This window comes from Crassostrea angulata, chromosome 2 (assembly GCF_025612915.1).
Source record: "Crassostrea angulata isolate pt1a10 chromosome 2, ASM2561291v2, whole genome shotgun sequence".
NCBI lineage: Eukaryota > Metazoa > Mollusca > Bivalvia > Ostreida > Ostreidae > Magallana > Magallana angulata.
In genome coordinates this window covers 27,268,489-27,288,434 of record NC_069112.1, presented here as the reverse complement: position 1 = coordinate 27,288,434, position 19,946 = coordinate 27,268,489, and the positions used below count along the sequence as shown (strand labels likewise).

At 35.0% G+C, this 19,946-nt stretch overlaps 1 protein-coding gene and 1 long non-coding RNA gene across 3 annotated transcripts; one reads left to right on the top strand and one right to left on the bottom strand.

The window, feature by feature from the left end:
• The first annotated feature begins 2,742 nt into the window (after nucleotides 1–2,742).
• LOC128172320 (uncharacterized) lies at nucleotides 2,743–8,811 on the top strand. 2 transcript variants are annotated; one of them, XR_008242248.1, is made up of 3 exons: nucleotides 2,743–3,016; nucleotides 5,594–5,846; nucleotides 7,582–8,811. It is a non-coding gene; the product is annotated as an uncharacterized LOC128172320 (long non-coding RNA). The 2 variants fall into 2 exon arrangements; XR_008242247.1 differs by having other exon boundaries at nucleotides 2,745–3,016; nucleotides 5,617–5,846.
• Nucleotides 8,812–10,392: 1,581 nt separating this feature from the next.
• Nucleotides 10,393–19,913, bottom strand: LOC128173389 (uncharacterized). The gene is made up of 6 exons (XM_052839062.1): nucleotides 19,730–19,913; nucleotides 19,493–19,611; nucleotides 16,649–16,951; nucleotides 15,804–16,077; nucleotides 14,658–14,798; nucleotides 10,393–13,915 (listed from the first exon to the last, which is right to left on the bottom strand). The coding sequence occupies exons 2-6, from the start codon at nucleotides 19,607–19,609 to the stop codon at nucleotides 13,662–13,664; spliced, it is 1,089 nt and encodes a 362-aa protein (XP_052695022.1). The 5' UTR covers nucleotides 19,610–19,611; nucleotides 19,730–19,913; the 3' UTR covers nucleotides 10,393–13,661.
• Between the last annotated feature and the right edge of the window lie 33 nt (nucleotides 19,914–19,946).

The following is a 19,946-nucleotide window of genomic DNA, read 5'->3' as shown; positions in this document are numbered from 1 at the left end:
CCCAACTCTTAGTTCTTTAATTAAACATTCATACATACCTGTAGTAATTAAGTCAAAACTGCTGTTTTTACATCAGAAACTTGTCACTTGTCATTTGATTGAGGATTCATGAAACAAAATGCATGTGTAAAAGAAATTTATTAAATCATTATTAAATCACATGAGAATGCCAACCTAACCAGATTGAAGAGAGAGAGAGAGAGAGAGAGAGAGAGTATGTGATAGAAAAAGATTTTTTCATTTTTTTTGGGGGGGGATGGGTGGGGTGGGGGTGGGTATATAAGAACATGCACAGTAATATTAATCATCTGTCAATGATTATTGAGTGCAAAAGCAGCTCTGCTACAGGTTTATAGTTAAATGTGAGATGGAGTTTCAATGTTCTTTTAATTGGGTAGTATAGGGAAAGAGGGTTGTGTTACTCCTGTCAATGACTAAGGTGTTTATTATGAGGGCCGCATTTTACACACAATAATATCTTTCAATCATGCTGTGATAAATAATTATATAGGTGTTGTATGTATGATTCAAAACCATACTATTTATTGAATAAGAATTTGTCTATTATTGAGTTGAAAGTGTTTTGTTTTTCCAGTATTCATGTAATTAAGGTCTTTTTATTTGAAGTTGAAAAACATTGTATCAATGTCTGTTGTGTGTAGAAGCAATGACTTTGTTGTAATACCCTACATGTAGTTTATCTAGATAAGTTTATGTATATAATATTTGTTTATGAACTACAAGATGTAATCTTATAATCCATTATGTCAGAGGCAGAGAGAGAGAGAAGAGAGAGAGAGAGAGAGAGAGAGAGAGAGAGAGAGAGAGAGAGAGAGTCCTTGCTAAGTTTTGTAAATCTATATATTTTCAATTGTATCAACATATGTTCATAAATACTAGCTTATCATATTCCAGATATTAATTATGATCAGAGAATCCATGTATGATGTATGTAATGTTTATATGTGTGGTATTTCTTAATTATTTTACTCCAAAAATGAAACAATGAATTATTGTAATAATACAATTGATGATTTGCAACAAGTGCTGTGATAAAATTTGCTAGATATTCTTGGTGTTTAAGTGTTTTTGTAATGATCCCCAACATATTATGAAATGAAGTATGTGGACAGCCATCGTCAACCAAGCACAAAATTAAGAGGGTTGGATGGTCATGGCCATTTTAAGACTATATTAAACTCCTTACGAAGAAGAGCTCTCTATATAAAGATATAGCATAATATTTCAAATTTTCAAAGCTGAAATATATCAATATTTCTTTGTTAAATGATAACTTATGGCTAAAATATTTAAGGTAAAACTGATGGTCACTTTAATTGTTGACCACTTAACCTCCTTAAATGGCAATGAACTTTTAAAGACAGTCCCAACCCAACCCCGGCTCTCTTACGAAATAATTCAACTGAGTCTGTTTAAAATCCTGTTTAAAGTCAGTTGGGTCCGGACCCCCCCCCCCCCCGCAAAATTCAAATTTCTTTAAATTACATTATAAAACTACCAAAAATATGCCTCTGACCCCCCCCCCCACCCCACCCCATCCCCGGCAATCTCAAATAACTGACGGACCCCCTGAACAAAAATTCTGGATCCACGCATGTGCTTAATTTATTTTTGTTCGTGGAAATATAAATACGTGTACTGATTTGACAATCATTAATGCCCAGGCAATGCAAGAAACCACAACAGACAGTTATCTCGATTCCACATCATTTCGTCATCATCATGTCTCGGGCGGTATATAATTGATCGATTTACAGCAAAATCAACAAAACGGAAAAATCTCTGTTAAAGGAGGCTGCGCGGATGTTTTAACACTGTTTGCAGAAGCTCGCCGCTGTATTAAATTGTTTCATACCATGGCGCCTAGTATATTGAGGCTCTGCATGCAGAGTCCGGTCTTATCAGCAACACTGACAGTGATGTAGTTAACTCCGCCCTTTTTCCCTTATGTGCTTAATTGTCTACCAGGTGGCAGAAAATGTAGGTCGACCCGGACCTTTAAGGTCATAGCGGGCGACAAAATATGGGTCACACTTGGGTCATCTGATACGACCTGGGGCTAAGGATATGTCCCAGGGAACATAAAAAATGGATATCGTGGATACCCCTTCTGAAGGATAAAAAATTTCCGCCGTTCAAAATTACACTTCTGATTACAGTTTGACACGCCTATCACATCGCGGTAATTTGTTTAGTAATGTTTTTTTTATGATGGGAGGGGGGGGGGGTGTGAATTGCGCAGTATAAGCAATTTTTAACACAGAAATTTATTCTATAATTCCGAAGTTGATGATTATAGACCTCATCCTCAAATTCTTGAACCATACAAGTACTGTTGTCGTGAATGGTATAACTACATGTAGCCCCCCCCCCCCCCCCGCCCCGACTTAAAAAAAATTGGCCCATTCTCTCACTTGTTTGCAATCTCCCTGACAGCTCCTGTTATAAAATGGAGGAGGAAGGGGGTGGGGGTTACTGCAGGTGTGAAGCTCCCCGTCTGACCAGGTCGTCCCTCTGAATATTTTTAGACAGAGAACTACAGATCTGCAGCTAAGGGAGTGGGGGTTAGATTTTTTTTTTAAACTAAGACCAGAGGCATCATAAGGCGAACCGTCCTATAGATTTTAGCACTTGTTAATTTGAAACTCTATTTTAATCTCTATCGATTCCTACTTGTCCAAAGAGCTATGTAACCGTACGCCTATAAATATCGCTCGGCCTCTTTGGCTTCCCTCTGTATCTTGTGTTCGCGCGCGGGTTACACATATGTCGCGTTGTTAAGTGCCTTTCTGAAAGCCAATATTGGATTTTAATCAACAGCCTTTATACAGTCTCTGTCTCTCTCTCTCTAGTTATGTGTTAACCTTAATTAGAAAAGACAAGACGGAGATTTATATAGTCTAAGTGTGGAGAAGAAACGCTATATATATCCACGTCGACCAGTCTGGATTACAAGGAGTGCCTTAACGCTGGAAAAATCTTAGACATGTATAAAGTGAGTTGTATGTCGTCTATTCTTTAGGAAATCTTTTAATCCTTCCTTTTTTCTCTAAATCTGTCTTTTCTTATCCGTCTCTATTCCTCTCTATTTCTTTACCCCCCCCCCCACCCCCTCGAGGGCTCTCTGTCTCTCATCCCTCTCTCTTTCTCGGAGTCTCTTTCTGTTTCTCTGTCTCTGCATTTTTCTAGGTCTCTATTACCATTTCTCTCTATATCTTTACTTCCCCATCTCTCTCTCTCTCTTTCTCTCTCTCTCTCTCTCTCTCTCTCTCTCTCTCTCTCTCTCTCTCTCTCTCTCTCTCTCTCTCTGTAATCACTTTTTATTTAACCAGACTCAACAAAACATATTATTAAATAAAAGCTAGTCTAGATACAATGCAGTTGGCTTTCTCAGTTATGAGATTTAAGTTAATTAATATTTCCATTGCCTCGTCGCACCTGTGACCTAGCTATATTTGTATAATCTAACTTTATTACTTGACATGATATCAGCATCTTGTACATGTATCATAAACATATATATGGATTCCTAAGGAATATTTCCTGTCAATATGCATGTATATCTTCTGTCCATGTATATATATATAAATATATGATTATTTAACTTAATTGAGAAACGTATCTTTAAGAGGGGGGGGGGGGGGGGGTAATGTATTATTGGGCCCATTGAAATATTTAATAATGAAAAAAAGTTATTATTGATATAATGTTTAAGATTTACAGCAATCAAATCTAAAGCCAATTGAGAGTAATGAGATTTTTACAAACTTCGGGCAAGCTGGAACATATTTCTGATCTGTAATCTGAAATGGTACATAGTATGCTTGTTCTCTCTCTCTCTCTCTCTCTCTCTCTCTCTCTCTCTCTCTCTCTCTCTCTCTCTCTCTCTCTCATTACTAATTTTCGGAAGGGCAAATTTTTTCATCTGGGATAGTCTTGACGAAGTCTATGGCACTGGACAGTTTGTGTTGTTAAGTAATTTGGTTCCTCTGTGGTACTGATTTGCTAAATTGGTCAATTGAAATATAGTTCAGTTTTCCTTGCAGACGACTGTATACCTTAAATGAGGTAATCTCTCCTTAATTACCCGTCCTTACTGATAAATAGAATATGAAATACATGAATAACAGTATATGATTGGAGACCTATCTACAGTATTTGGTAGTATGCCATAAGTGGCATCATGATATTGCATTACGCGTATATTTATAATTATACTATGTTTACGGGACATCGCCATTTATTTCAATGTGTTCAGTCCACGTTATATATAGGAATATGTGTATTTGCTTCACGTAATATAAAGAAGTATAAGTATTTGGTTATAAGATAACGTGTCATCATATAATTATAACGGTAATCCGTTAACGTTTTATGAGGCAGTATATGTTCAATTTACGTTGAAATGGACAGTTAATGCTTAATTTACGTTATAAGAGACAGCGTTGTCCAATTTACGTTATAAGAGGCAACATATATTCAATTTACTTCAAAAGATGCAGCTTTATTCTGTTTAATTTACGTTATAAAAGGCAGCATATGTTCAATTTACGGTATAAGAGGCAGCATGTGTCCGATTTACGTTATAAGAGGCAACAAGTGTTCAATTTACTTTAAAAGATGCAGCATAATTATGTTCAATTTACGTTATAAGAGACAGCATTGTTCAATTTACGCTATAAGAGGCAGCATTGTTCAATTTACTTTAAAAGATGCAGCATAATTACGTTCAATTTACGTTATAAAAGGCAGAATATGTTCAGTTTAGCTGCAATAATGTAGCCCTTTCCGTTTGTTTTTAATATCTGATTTTTGTTAAACGAGGCGGTATAACTATTGTATCATATTTAATTTATTTAAGTGTTAAGTTAACGAGACGGTATGCGTTCAGTCATATTAAGTTACTGAGAGTGTTTTTTCGCTCTTGATATTGATCTATAAGCAAACGTTAATTATCTTTTCGAAAGAATATATGTTCCAACTTTTGATCAGCAAACTTTAATTTTCGTTAATTTCAAATTACTCTAAAACTGTACCTGTACATGTATATGAGTTGTGTATTCGTAAATTAAGTTACATGTATTTGTTTGATGAATAATTTTTCCCATTTACAGCAAGTTTTAAAAATAGTATTCTTTAATGTAACTGTGTATATTCATTTTAACACATTATCATCTATATTTGTAGCGCTAATAAAATAGAATGTAGTCGTAACTGATCACGAATTCAAAAAAAAAAAAAAATCTTTGGTTTGCTTTATCATTAGTCATTCTTAATATTGGACCATGATTTTTATGGCACTTTGAAATTCAAAGATATCTTCGATTTCGATAAAAAAAAAACGTTGTAAGCGAAAGAAATTATTTTTATGAGAGAGAGAGAGAAATCTGAAACACATTCTAGAACCCCTTTCAACAGATACAATACCCAACAGACACAAATGCGCTTACAGCATCAAAAGCACGTCACTTCATGACTATTTAATAGGCATTGCATAGCGTTAAAATATTAACGAGGCTCATATTTAAAACTCTGTCACTCTCTTTCTAATGACGGCGTATCATTTTTTCAGACATGTCAATTTGATTGTTACAGAAGAGCGGCGCAGTGATTCAATAGAGAATCGAGGACAGCTTGACGGACTTGTTTTCTTGCTTCTTCCTTCCGTCTCGTGGTGCAGATTCCTATATTCTTCAGTCGTGCGTGACGACTTGACTTCCTTCTCCTGCGATGCATGACGGGACTTATGGACTCAGTGAAGGGAATCAGAGCGTGTCGAAACATCATTATTCAATCCGCATTTCTCCTCATCTGTGTCTTACCAGGTAAGATGATTTAATTAATTATCATAATGCTAAAATATTGCATATAACTTTATAAATGTACGACAAATTGATACTCAAAAAATTGTTTGGTTTATTCCACCTTAAGCAGGTTGGCTGGTCCTTGCCATTTTTTGACTGTATTAATCTTCTTCAATAGAAGAAGCGTTTTGTACAAAAGAAAATTATGGGGAAAAAGATAGATCTTTGCTTTTTAGTATCTCTGACAAGCATGTCCCGCTGGAAATGCACAAGGAGATACGATTTATCAAGATCAGTGAATAGACCATCATTAAAAGCTGAAAAAATAAAATACAAACTAATTTTCTTACATAGTTATTTTTGCATTAGGCACATGCATGAAATACAGGATACGCTGTTATTTAGAACCAACCTTGGAAAAAAAAATACCCCCCATCCCCTTTAAAGTGCACTGGTTCGCAAGTTATGGGTTTAAAACTATGGAAGTGGTGTATTTATGTAGGAACCTAGAGCTATAGAATAAGAAAAATGTGTATTTTACGTGCACCTGATCATACAAATTTTGTTTTTGAAACATGTATACACCACGCCAACATGCATAGTTTTGGGTAACTTTTCGATTTCTTCCATTCAAGTCTGCGTATCACAAAAATGTATAACATCCGGCCAACACTGGAGAAAAAAAATTGATTTCATAAATCACGAGCGAGAAAAGAATGGGAAATAAATGCAAAAATTGATAACAAAGAGGGAGTAAAAATACACAATATCAACGCATGAAGCCGCAAACAGAATGCTTCAAGAAACACCATTAAATGTGCTTCGATTTTTTTTTTTCGTTTTGGTGTCTTTAATTGTTTATTTAAGGAAGCCGGCATGCAAACTCAAGTGCAGCATGCACCGAGATCGTGAGAATTAATTGTTTATTTTAAGGTACATGTAGAAGTACGTGGTGAATTATTTTTTATGATAAAGATTTTACAATATTCAGATTTTCAGGAAGACCAAGACACGCGGCGTTGTTTTTTTTTAACGATCGACGAAGAATGAAATATCGAATCAATAACATTAAAAATAATAATCCAGTTTACATAAATATCACTCATCTTCCCAAATGTCATGCAAAACTGATTCATTTGATCTATAGATATAGCACATTGATTCGACGAAAAAAAAATGCTTTCATCAAAAATATAATCCTATGTCTAGTGTTTATATCCATGCAAGTGTTACCTTAAAAAGGTTTAATCAATTTTAACTTAACTATGTGAATGCTCTACAATAAAACCTAACTTTTTCAGCATTATTTTTATCCTTATACAAACACTGTTGGAGCTTTGTCATTCAGTCAACTGAATGTTAATTGAAAGGTCTGAAAAAGTGACTGAATTGCAGAGCTTTTTCATTCAGTCACCTTTTAGTTACTGTAAACCAACTTGTATTCGCGGCAACTTTATTTCGCAATTTACCTCTGGTATAAACTGTTTTGCGACGACTAATGCATGTTCGCGACCAATCCTTATCCAGACACCCCTTTTTATAACATCCATACGATAACAACTGGTCCACAGCGAGAAATATTTCCGACGACGAGGCCAACGAGAACCTCGCGAGAATTTCTCACACGCGAATACAAGTTTTTTACAGTATCTTACGGTCACCTCAATGTAGACAGGTCACTGCATATGGGTGAGTTTCATCCTGTTGCCGGTATATCATATATTAAATCACGAGCTTTTTTCTTTTTATTCCTCAGGTTCTCAGCCGATGTGCAAATGGTCGAACGAGAACTGCAATGATGGCTCGGAATGCTGCAGCCACAACTGTGAACAGGCTCATGTGGGGACCAGCGCGCGGTGCTTACGTAGCTCGCTTAACGAGCCCTGCCACGCGGACTTCCACTGCGACGAATACCTCAAGTGCGGCAGGCAGTTCCGGTGCTGCTCGCCATTTTGGGGAGTTTGCACCAAAAGAAGTGACTGCTGCGAACCCGAGCACGTTTGCCGATCCGAGAAAGGCTTTTACTATAGACTGTGTCTAAATCCGGCGAGGAGTTCTGGGATATCCCTTAATGTACTTGCTCGATATCATGCAATAATGACGTGCCTTGTGTTTTTTCTGTGGTGTTACCGTCTTTTTCGGTGAAAATAGACGATAGAGAAAAATTAGCCAAATACGTTCGATCATTTCGGTCGTTACCGTATGCGGCTACGGAAATAGCCGATTACTGTTTTAACAGCTACTGGAGAGAAAAAAAAACATGAAAGTGAAACAAATGTTAAGTACTTTAAGTTTTGATATCATACTATTCAAGAAATCGGGCATTTGATATTCCCTGTATAACGAGAAAAATAGGATTTAAGATATTTGACAAAACTTATTTATTAATTTGATTTTTTAATTCAGTTCATACACCAAAATGTTTTTATAATACTCCCAATAGACCAGTAAGTATCAAAATTATTTTAATATTTGCTGTACATTGATAATTTAAGTGAATGCGTTTATTCTTTTTTTATCATTATTATAAATACTAACTTCAAAATTTGAACCTGAAAATATTACATTTATGATGTTTCACATGTTATTTATAAGCATCGCATGACTTTCATTCCCATCAAATCAAATGCGCCAATTACAGTTACATGATAACAAATGCAATATGTAATAACAGGAGTGTGTGCTTTGTGTCTTCTGAGAAAAAATAATCCGGTATTTAATAGCTGTAATAATGCAGCTCTCCCCAATTTTTTTTCCTGGAGAGGGCTTAGCCCCCCTCATCCCCTCCCTCCAGAATTTATTTTTTTTTTGGGTGGGTGGGGGCTGTGCTACGTCATTGCAGCTTCATGTAGGTATTAAATATCTGCAATTATATATACACGTATTTTGTTATTTGGTTTTATATTGTCTTGTTATACAGTAACTATATATACAATGCAGTTATATTTTGTCAAATAAGTAAGTGTTCTGAATAAATTGTACCATGCAAAAAGTCGATTTCTTAATGATGTGGTGTTTTCTATAGATAACGTCTGCTCTAGATAAATGTGTTAATTAATATAATGGATAACGTCAGATTGCATGCACAGATCCGACATCCGATTCTAATGCCTTTGTTTCGAATTAAAAAATAACACCTTCAAGGGGCTTACGTGCCTGTTTAAATTTTCATGAAGTTTAACTTTACTGAACCAGAAAATGGAATTAATTGGCTGCATTTTCAAGTACAATAATAAATATTGTAGCCCCCCCCCCCCCTCCCCTCCCCAAAAAAAAACCTTTGCCCAAGATCGTTCAAACCGAACCCGTTAAAACGTTAACAGTCAGTTGTAATAGATTATCAATGCCCATCAAAACAAAATTTCTTTCCAATATCCGGATCTCGGTAATATTTCTCATTTACAAACGAATAAGTTTTACTTGCGTCATTTCACGCGTTGACAATGAAACCATTAAAACATTTTTTTTTTAAAATAATGATTTTAGAAATAAAACCGAACAGATATCAATAAAGAGACAGCAGAAAGAGAAATGTCTATTGTGACTCTCCTTAGTCAGTTCTTTCACAGTGTTGACGTAACAAATCACAAATTAGCATATATATAGTAAGATAACGACTTGAAAAATACATTCATCTTGATCAATGTATTTTGCTCTCGCTTTTCCCCTATTTGTCGTCTGCTCAGCACTGCAGTCTGAAATCTGAAATGGCATAAAATGATTTCAGCTAAACGCGTCTCTGCGTCGTCCAATTTCCGCTCCTGATTTGTTTGTCGATTATGCCAACAAATTCAGTTATTTTGATCCTTTATTTGCCGCGCAAATACTGTTTTTTCTCTCGGTCTGCCATTTATTTTTTCAGTCTGCATGTCTTGTCTCATCTTTTACTGTAGTTGCTGACTTTTCTGATAACCTGACTTTTTTCGTCGTTTATCATTAGTTCATTCACTACTCCTTTTTTAAAACCCAGCCCTTAGATCTAGTAATGGTAGCCGCCAAATATGTATATGTAAAACAGAAATACGTACTACATAGTCGGTCAGACTAAGGGATCAAAAGATAAATCATCTATGAGAGCAGCAACTTTTCTTCAGATTTTAGGAACTGATAAAACTGTTAGTGAACTTTTCTACTGCTTAAAAACCATGGTACTCTCTAACAAAATTTTATGGGGAAATTTCAACCTTTTATTGTCATAATGTCAAACCCAGAGGGAAATCTACGGCTCACATCAGAATATTATCACTAGAAACCGGGTAAACAAGTTCTATAGACCTCGATGACTTGAAAAAACGTGCGCGGATCTAGTGTGGGGATGGGTCCAATACACTCCCAAACACACACCTCCTCCCTCTGAAAAATTCAAATTTCTTAGATTTACAGACTGAGTAAGATTACGGATAATATGTCTTGGGCCCCCATCGCAAACTCAAATATCCATCGCCCCCCCCCCCCCCCCCCCCCCGGGATAATAGTTCAATATAAACCAGCCATGTGCAGCTTTGAACACACTAAAGATTACATTTTGTCGTTAGAATTAAAATTAAAAACAAAGAATAAATTGCAGTTAGTAATCTTTTTATTTCATGAACAACAATTCACTTAAAATGTTAAATGTTGAATGCAATTTCTAACTAACAAATATCAAGAATAAACAACACATTAACACCAAAACAACTTCTTCTTAGTAAACATTATTTTTTTTTTAATTCTGATTGTATTTAACTTTCAGTTCTTATATATGTAACTATTTCATGTGTTTAAATTCACGTTAAAGATATTTTTAACAAGTCAACTGACCACCCTACAAATTTAACTTTTAAATCTCATGATTTTATGCAAATTGTTTCATATTTAATAGTTATTGATCCTGCACTGCTGTTCCATCTGTAACTGATATATAACTCCATTAATAAACAAAATAAATATTATGCTAAATATTAATGAAATAGTATATAAAATTGTAACAAAGGAAGTAATGAAATGGATATGTAATAATGATAACATTGCACCTGGAATGTAATGAAATAAAATCTAAATATTATGAATTCAATGGGAATTTTATTGCATTTTATTGCATTTCAATAATGAATGCAATAATAATGTAATTTCATTGCATTGGATTTGCAATAATGTAATCTCATGACAATTCAGTTCAAACAATCATTAACACAATAGAAATGTAATTTCATTACATTGCATTTCAAAAATTAATGCAATAAAAAGATGTGCTCTGATTATTTTGTATTACTTTGCATGTTATACATGCAATATATATATATATATATATATTATATAACCATAAAGTTAACATTTTTTCACAACCTAAAGAAAATGATATGTCTGCTTATTTTTTTTTTAACAAAAATCACTATACAAAAATAAAATGCAAAGTTGTATATATATGGCAATTAACAATAATGTAAGACCTTCTAGACAAACATTACCAGAGAAAAAGATTTTTAGGCAAGAACACTTTCAAAGCAAAAATGGCACAAAATATGATTATTAATAATATTTAAAGCAAGAACACTTCTCAAGCCAAAAAATGAACAAAAATAGCATATGAAGGCAAGGTTTTCAAAGCCAAATTGCCTCTTAAAAATAGCAAGAAAATATAACCTCTTCTAAAAAAGAATGGTACTCTTGTGATGTCATAAGGATAAACATTGTATATGTATGTAAAATAAGGCATGTAAAAAAATATAGAAAAATGGGACTCTTGATTATTTGTGTGCAGAGAAAAGGAAAAATAGCTAATGTATTTATTTATTACATGTATAATATTAACAATTTAACATATGTAAAAGTTTTTTGTAAAATTAACTTTTAAACAAACAAAACCTTATTATGCATATATAATCTAGGACGTTGTTTATAACCTCCTTCATAGCTCAATTGTCAAAGCTTTAGATAATACTGCAACAATGAACATTAATGTAAATAAAATGTAATTAAATTACCAACAAATCAATCAACTTCAAAAAGTTCAGATCAAAACAACAAACTTTTTTTCAGGATAGTCATATCTTGTGCATTTGCATTACTCACAATGTCATTCCAGTTCATAGGTTTTCATATATTGCGTAGTTTAATACTGTGATAATCATTGTGTTAACATTTGTGGCATTCATTATTACTTTTTGCTTGCAAATTTTAAAAAGGAGGCTGGATAGTCAATAAATTAGGTAACCAAGTGAACATATCTTCCTAGAATTTTAAGATATGAATTGTTAAGCTATAAAATATAATTTAGCATAGAAATATTACTGAAATTTTACCGTTTAAGTTAGTTGACACGTGTAAGAAACCCGGAACAAAATAAAATATTATTTAGTATAAAAATTGCACTGAAATTTAACCTTTCAGAATTTGGATATTTTCCTATATTTTGATATGGAACTCTCCTTTTGAAGGAGACCAATACAGTCTAAAAATAGCCATGGCCATCAAGCCCTCTTAATTTCAAATCTCAGTATAGAGGAGGCTGTGTAGTCAACAAATTAACCATCAGGCCCCGGGGCCATAAAACTTAGACAAGGTCACTTTTGATCTAAGTCTCACTTTTACAAAAGGAATATATAGTGGAAAAGTGATACTGAGATCTAAAGTAAGCTTGTCTCAGTTTTATGGCACCAGGGCCTGATCTTCCTTAAATGTTTAGATATGATGTCTATAGCTACAAGTATTATAAACCATCATTCAATAACAAAAAAATCCTTATATTTTAGCTTTGAAATCTATATGAATATTTGCTAAATATTCATACAGAACTCTTCTATTTAAGGAGATTAATACAGAGTAAAATGGCCACAAACCATCCAGCCCCCTTAATTTTTACTGTACACCTGGGAGTTATCTTCCTTGTCACAACATTAATCTGTAACTGAATCCTCATGATTCAGAAACAAAATGAATCTAATTGAAATGATATACATGCATCTACGTATATTTGCAAACAAGTGGTTCGATCTACACTAAGCATGCGTAGGTTCTCCCAAAAACCTAACGCTTTTGCAATAAACACAAACAAAAAACCCAAATAAAACAATTCACTGTGAGATAGAAAGAAGGAGGAGTATTCAAGAAATCAAAACAACACAATGCCCTCTAGGAACCAGCACACACAGTGCACCAGTTTACCACTTAGAGTATATATACCAAGCAAGATTCTAACAATACAAAAATTACAACAAGAAATGTCTTGAGCAAAATTACTTCAGACCACAACACACAAAATCTATGTATACTAGTATATAATTATAAAAAAAAAGATAATGGGACTTTTATATGCATAGCCATGAATGGTGGTTGGCAAGACAAGTTAATCTCCTTTCCTCATTACATTATTAATATGCAGTGTTCAATAATAAAAAATTAATGAAATCAACAGTGGGAAAAAATACTCTGAGTCACTCTTGATCAATTAACGCAATGGATTCCGAAATATGTAAATAATTGGCATTACACTCTAATAAAGCTTCGTTGATATTTTTTTTTACCCACAATTTTTTATCCAACCCTAAACATTTTTTTAACTGTTTGGTAGTTTTCATTCCTAATTACACCAAATGTCAAACAAAAAATGCATGCCCCCTCCCACCCAAACTAACCTCAAAAACCCTCAAATATTGGTAGACTCTCATTCTTACAGAAAGGGTATATATTTCGAATATAATAATGAGACTTAACACTCCAAAAAAAATTCTCTGTCTTCATTCCCCAATCTAACCCATAAACATTTTAAAATATTTCAATGTTCTAAATTTGGAATGGGACTATCTGATTTAAATTACTACAGTAATAATCGATTTAAATGCACATTTATTCCCCTAGCTACTGTATTTTAAACCTAAGCACTTTCCCATTCACATCCACTCTAGCTGGTTCCCTGGGCAGGTCCTCGTAAACTGGTTTCCACTCCTGCAGTATGGGGTCGGCGGAGGTGTCCCCCTTCTTGTAGTGGAGCCCTGCCTCCTTCCAGCTGATAGTGAGGCCGCGGGAATCCTCAAGGTTCGGATACAAAGTCCAGAGTTGGTTGTTCCAAGCGTGGTAGATATGCCACATGCTCCACATGCCGTCTGTTTTACCTGTAAATATAGATATAGCAAATCTCTTAAACTTATACTGTAAATTCCTAATTATTTTTTGCAATTACTCTATTACGCATTTCAAATGTTTTGTGTCAAATCGTGAGAATATAAAGTCATGATCACTAATTTTTTGTTATAATTTCATATAGTTCAAAATTGTCAGGAAAATCAAACTGTCAGTGAGATTTTAAAATCTGCGAGGGTTGTTTCTCTAGATTTTATACAGAAATAAATTCCTCGCGCTTTATTATGAATCTGCTCTTTAACTCTTAGGCGTCAAATTTCGTGAATTTAACGAAAATCACTGTTTCAAAGATAAATAAATTCGTGGACAATGATCATATCCATAAAATCTATTATCAAAAATTGCTATTAATTCTATGAAGTTCTTTTTCATGAATGAACTCAACAACGAACTCCACAAAACTTGTTATTTAACAAAATTTAATACCGATGAAACCATATATAGCAGTACAGTAGTCACATTTTTGGTCACTGTTGACCAACATTGAGGCCATACTTGTCCTGTAATAGAAGAGGAGGAATAACCAAACTTAGGCTCAAACTCGGGACCCTTCAGTTTAAAAACCAACGCTGTACCGACTGAGCTAAAGGGTTAACCCACTAGCTAGTGCTAGTAGAAGCGTGGCAGTACTGAGCCCTTATATACACACTATTACACTCCTACTATTCCTGATATATATATATTTATTGATATTTTTTTCTTATCAATATTTACCTTGTTTTTGGAACACCTGCCACCACTGGGAGGGTAGGATTCCGGGGACCAGGGGCTGGAAGCTGGGGTCCTTTGACACGTTCTTGTACCACTCCACAAATCGCAGCCAGTTCTTAAGGTGTGGGGAGTATCCCCAAGTACCTAAAAAATAAATCAGAGACAATTTACATGTGCTGTAATTCAAATATGGAATTTTATCTGCTCTAACTTGATTATTACACAATGCTGGATTTTTAGGGAGAGTATACTAAGGTAATTAGAAATAGATTAAAGCTGTCAAAATTTCTGGCTTTTCTTATGGTGGGGGTGTACATGTACCCAATATATATATATACTGTATACAGGGTTTTTTCATCCTCTGTTTAGTTACTTTCACCCTTCTTCACTTGGAAATCGTTTTGCCCCATCTTGAATTTGCCAAAACAAAGTTGACATGTTTAAAGAGAGATAATTTGAAACTTTGGAATTTGCAAAGCCTTAAAATCGCCTACTCACAACGAGGGCGAAAGGGGCAAAAATAAAACAGGGCTGATAATTTCCCTGTATACAGTGCTAAAAAAGAAAAAAAAATAGATCAGAGATCAGAGTCAAAATTTCCATGAATGATTTGCTATATAGAGATGAATGAATTATCTGTAGATATATGTTCATTTAAAAAGGGTCATTATAAGTCATTGGTGTGCGATAAAATAGACAACTTTAATTGTTTCAAAGACAATGCATGAGATGAGAATCAAGATAAATGATTTATGGGTACTACATGCAGCATGCATTGAAGATAAAAAGTAAAAGTACCGTTACCTACAGCTAGAAGATAGATCTACTAAGGTAATGTATATTTCAATTGCAATAAGGTCTAAGAAATAAATAAATTGCCTTTAGATATTAGGCCTCATAAATATGTTCAGTAGTTTAGCATGAAACTAATATATAGAGAGAAAAGAACAGAGGTTAGAGAAAAAAAGAGAGAGAGAAGATAGAAAGAAGGAGATACAGAAAGATATTTTTCATTAACTTTTACCAAATTTTTGTTTTACAAATTAAAGGAGACATTTAAAGTATCTCCACATCAGTTTTTCATAATCATTGATGAGATACAAAGAAGAGGAGAAAAAGAACAAGACTAATCTTGAATTGAGCAGATACCTAGGATGGGGTACATGAAGCATACATCCTTGTCCGGGCCCCTCAGGTTCCCTGCTGCCCCTCCATGCTTCATGCTGCGCCCCTGGAGAGCATAGCCAGCCAGGTCCGTCCGGTCATCGTATTTCCTGTGGACGTTGATGAGCCACAGGTAGAAGTGTTTAGACACGGTCAGGTCATCCTCTAGAATGACAGCAATCTCCCTAGAGTCGGGGGCGGGGTTCCAAGTGTCGATCCACTGGCCATAAATACCCACATGTTTTGTGTGGTTGTATACCTGTTGATAGGTACAGAATACAATATCAAGGTACTAACCATAAATACCAAAATGTCTTTTTTTTGGAGGTAGCTGCAGGTCTGTAGCTCCTGCTTTGAAAAAAATCTGATAGATGACCGGGAAGCTTCAGCATGTACAATTCTAACTGTAACATTACATGTTAAAAAGTGTTAATCTACAGTGCACAATAACATCATTTTTTTTTTAATTTGGAGCTACAGACTTGCAGCTACCATCAAGGCATCTAATTTTTTTTCCAATAAAAATGAATAATATTAACTTCAAAGTAATAAAGTAATCTGGTGTTGTACAAATAATTTAAACTGATCGATGCTCAGGACTAGCAGTTTAGAAATTCTGTTAATTTGTTTGAACATAATTATAATGTTTAGACACTGTGATTCATATTTTGAATGGGATGTTAGCTCTTTTGTTGGATAGGGGTACCCTGTACATCATCAAAAAATTGAGCAACAAGTACATATCTCTCTCTCTTTCTTTCCCTCTTTTTCTCTCTTTCTACAGTAGGTAACATGATTTCAAATTACATGTATATTAACAAACTACTCACTTTATATTCCCCGTGGAGGAACTTAAACTTGCTCGCTGCATAGTATGTTGCATTGTGTATGGACCCATCCTTCTTTGATCTGTCAATCCAAACCTCTAGTTCGACATTATGCTTAAAATAATGGGCTTCATTCAGAGAATTGAGGAGACGTTCTAAGGGCTGGGGTCTGTTATAAACGACCACAATGATCCGTAGATCTGGATGATTGAAACTCTTGGGTGATGGGGCTTCACCCTGGTAGGGTGCTTTGCTATCCTTTGCAATGTCGTTCAAGCTTTTCAACTCTGCCTTGGTAGTCCTAGACTGATTTTATTTTTATAAAAATAATAAGAGCTTTCAAAAATTCTGAAGTGAAGGAGTACGTGTGTTCATTATTAAACAAGAGGCCCATGGGCCACATCGCTCACCTGAGGAACAATAGGTATGATAAAATCAGCTTAATGGAGTCATAATACAAACTATCTGGACAATGTACAATAATACATGTAGATCCTGTATAAATAAAATCCATTTTCCCCTTGGATATTCTTATGTTTATAATCATTACTCCCTTTTCTAACAGGATGATTTTATAGTCAAATCATATGTTGAGTATTGCAGTTCTCAAAAAGATCCTTAACAATAGTTTATATATCGGATATAAACCTACAGCAAACTTTGAACCTTCTTGTGAGGCCAAAGATTTGTCCTGGGGCGAAAGTCTAAACAATTATAAAGAATCATCTAGCTGATTAGTTTCTGAGAAGAAGATTTTTAAAGATTTACCCTATATATTCCTTTGTTAAACTTTGACCCCCCATTGTGGCCCAAACCTACCTGCCAGGGGTCATGATTTTCACAACTTGGAATCTACACTACCTGAGGATGCTTCCACATAAGTTTCAGCTTTCCTGACTGATTAGTTTCTGAGAAGAAGATTTTTAAAGATTTACTCTAGATATTCATATGTTAAACTTCAACCCCCAATTGTGGCCCCACCCTACCCCTGGGGGTCATGATTTTCACTACTTTGAATCTACACTACCTGAGGATGCTTCCACACAAGTGTCAGCTTTGCTGGCTAATTAGTTTCTGAGAAGAAGATTTTTAAAGATTTACCCTATATATTCCTATGTAAAGCTTTGACCCCCCCCATTGTGGCCCCACCCTACCCCCAGGGGTCATGATTTTCACAACTTTGAATGTACACTAACTGAGGATGCTTTCACACAAGTGTCAGCTTTGCTGGCTGATTAGTTTCTGAGAAGATTTTTAAAGATTTACTCTGTATATTCCTATATAAAATTTCGACCCCCCATTGTGGCCCCACCCTTCCCCTGGGGATCATGATTTTCACAACTTGGAATCTACACTACCTGAGGATGCTTCCACACAAGTGTCAGCTTTCCTGGCTGATTAGTTTCTGAGAAGAAGATTTTTAAAGATTTACTCTATATATTCCTATGTAAAACTTCAACCCCCCATTGTGGCCCCACCCTACCCCTGGGGGTCATGATTTTCACAACTTGGAATCTACACTAACTGAGGATGCTAATTATCTCCCCTTGAAAACGCATGTGACCCTTAATTTTCACAACTTTGAATCCCCTTTGCCTAAGGATGATTTGTGCCAAGTTTGGTTGAAATTGGCCCAGTAGTTCTTGAGAAGATGTTGAAAATGTGAAAAGTTTACGGACGGACAGACGGACGACAGACAAAATGTGATCAGAATAGCTCACTTGAGCTTTCAGCTCAGGTGCGCTGATAAAAATTAAGTAAAGGCATTAATAACTATTGGTTTCCCTTGGACTGAAATGTCACACTTTCATTGGTTTAGACATAGCACATGATTGCCTCATATATCTCTATATTTGTTCGGTGAGAAATAATATGAGGCAATATGGATTTCATTGGCCGACGCTTCCCTTACTCATTTCGACATTACAGAGTATTTAATAAATTAACCGCATGCTGTAAGTTCTTAAAGTATTTGGAGTAGTTGCCCTTTGAAATTCTTTAAAATTAGAGTAGTTGCCCTTAGAATATTGACGTCACATTGTTTTGTCTGGAGCAGAACAAAATGGCAGCGTCGAAATTTGCTCAAATCTCTGCAGAGGAAAGGGAGAAAACTTTTAAAATTGAATAGCAACAAAACATTGTAAGTGAACATAGGTGAAGCAAAGATTTTTAAAGAGTATTTGAAAGGTGAGATTTAAAATTTTGAAGAGTTTAAATGAGTTAAATTGGACCAGGTGTTAGGCATCTTGTACATGGCTTTGCATTGATCATCGCTATTTGTGAATAAATATGTCGCTTGATAGTCCTCAGGAAAACAAAACACTTATTAGGTTAGTTACTGACTCACTTCGAAAATATATTGGGTTGATCAATCTCATCGACGGCTCAGCTTCGCCTTGCCATCTATGAGATTGATCAACCCAATATATTTCCGTAGTGAGTCAGTAACTAACCTAATAAGTAATAATATCCTATCATATGTAGGCCTGTAAGTCAATTACAGTAATTATTATTACATGTATATATAAAAATAATTTTAAAAAACTCAAAACGAATATTAATCTTTCTAACCCAATATCTTTTTTTTCTAATAACCATATGTATATTTTTCATTTTATATTCTACACCTTATAATCTAGTGTTCAGGGTCGTCTCTAAAAATTGAAGTAGAAGGAGGAAATGAAAAAGTAGAAGGGGGTCTGGGGGTCTTGCTTATAGCTACATTGTGTTTGAAATGCAAAAATAGCCGGGTAATTAAGGCATTATAGGTGGGGGAATTCCCCGCCTCCCGGGTTTTAGAGACAACCCTGAGTGTTAGATAAGAGAAGGATTACTTTTTAGACCAACCTGAAATAAGTGTTTTCCAATGTTAAAAATATTCCACTTGGAGTTGACAATTTGGAAGATACAAACGATAATTGCTACACACAGCAACACCTGGAGTCTCTTATTTCTTCTCCCCATCACTGAAAATGAAATACTGTATTAGAGAAATAACTGTTGATCCTGATGGCACAATACCTGTGAGGACAAAATGGAGAGAGAGAGAGAGAGAGAGAGAGAGATGTCAAAACTAGACTTCACCTGTTTTCTGAATGAGCACTCAATACCCAATTGCTACCTTCCCGAAAATCGGCGTGCATTGGCCAAACAACGAACAGTGGACCAGCCCTTCTTTTTCACAGGTTTTGACAAAAAAGAATTCGACATGTGAACAACAAGTCATTGAAGTACATTGACCGGTTTATTCACTAAAATGAAACTAGAGTCATCAAGTTTTTCAGTATACCGAACCCGATAC

Coding starts and splice junctions, on each gene's coding strand:
- LOC128173389 (XM_052839062.1), bottom strand. CDS start 19,609: ATGGGGAGAAGAAATAAGAGACTCCAGGTGTTGCTGTGTGTAGCAATT. Junction 14,799..15,803: donor CTTCATGTACCCCATCCTAG/GTATCTGCTCAA, acceptor TTTATTTTTTAG/GTACTTGGGGATACTCCCCA. Junction 13,916..14,657: donor GCAGGTGTTCCAAAAACAAG/GTAAATATTGAT, acceptor CTATATTTACAG/GTAAAACAGACGGCATGTGG.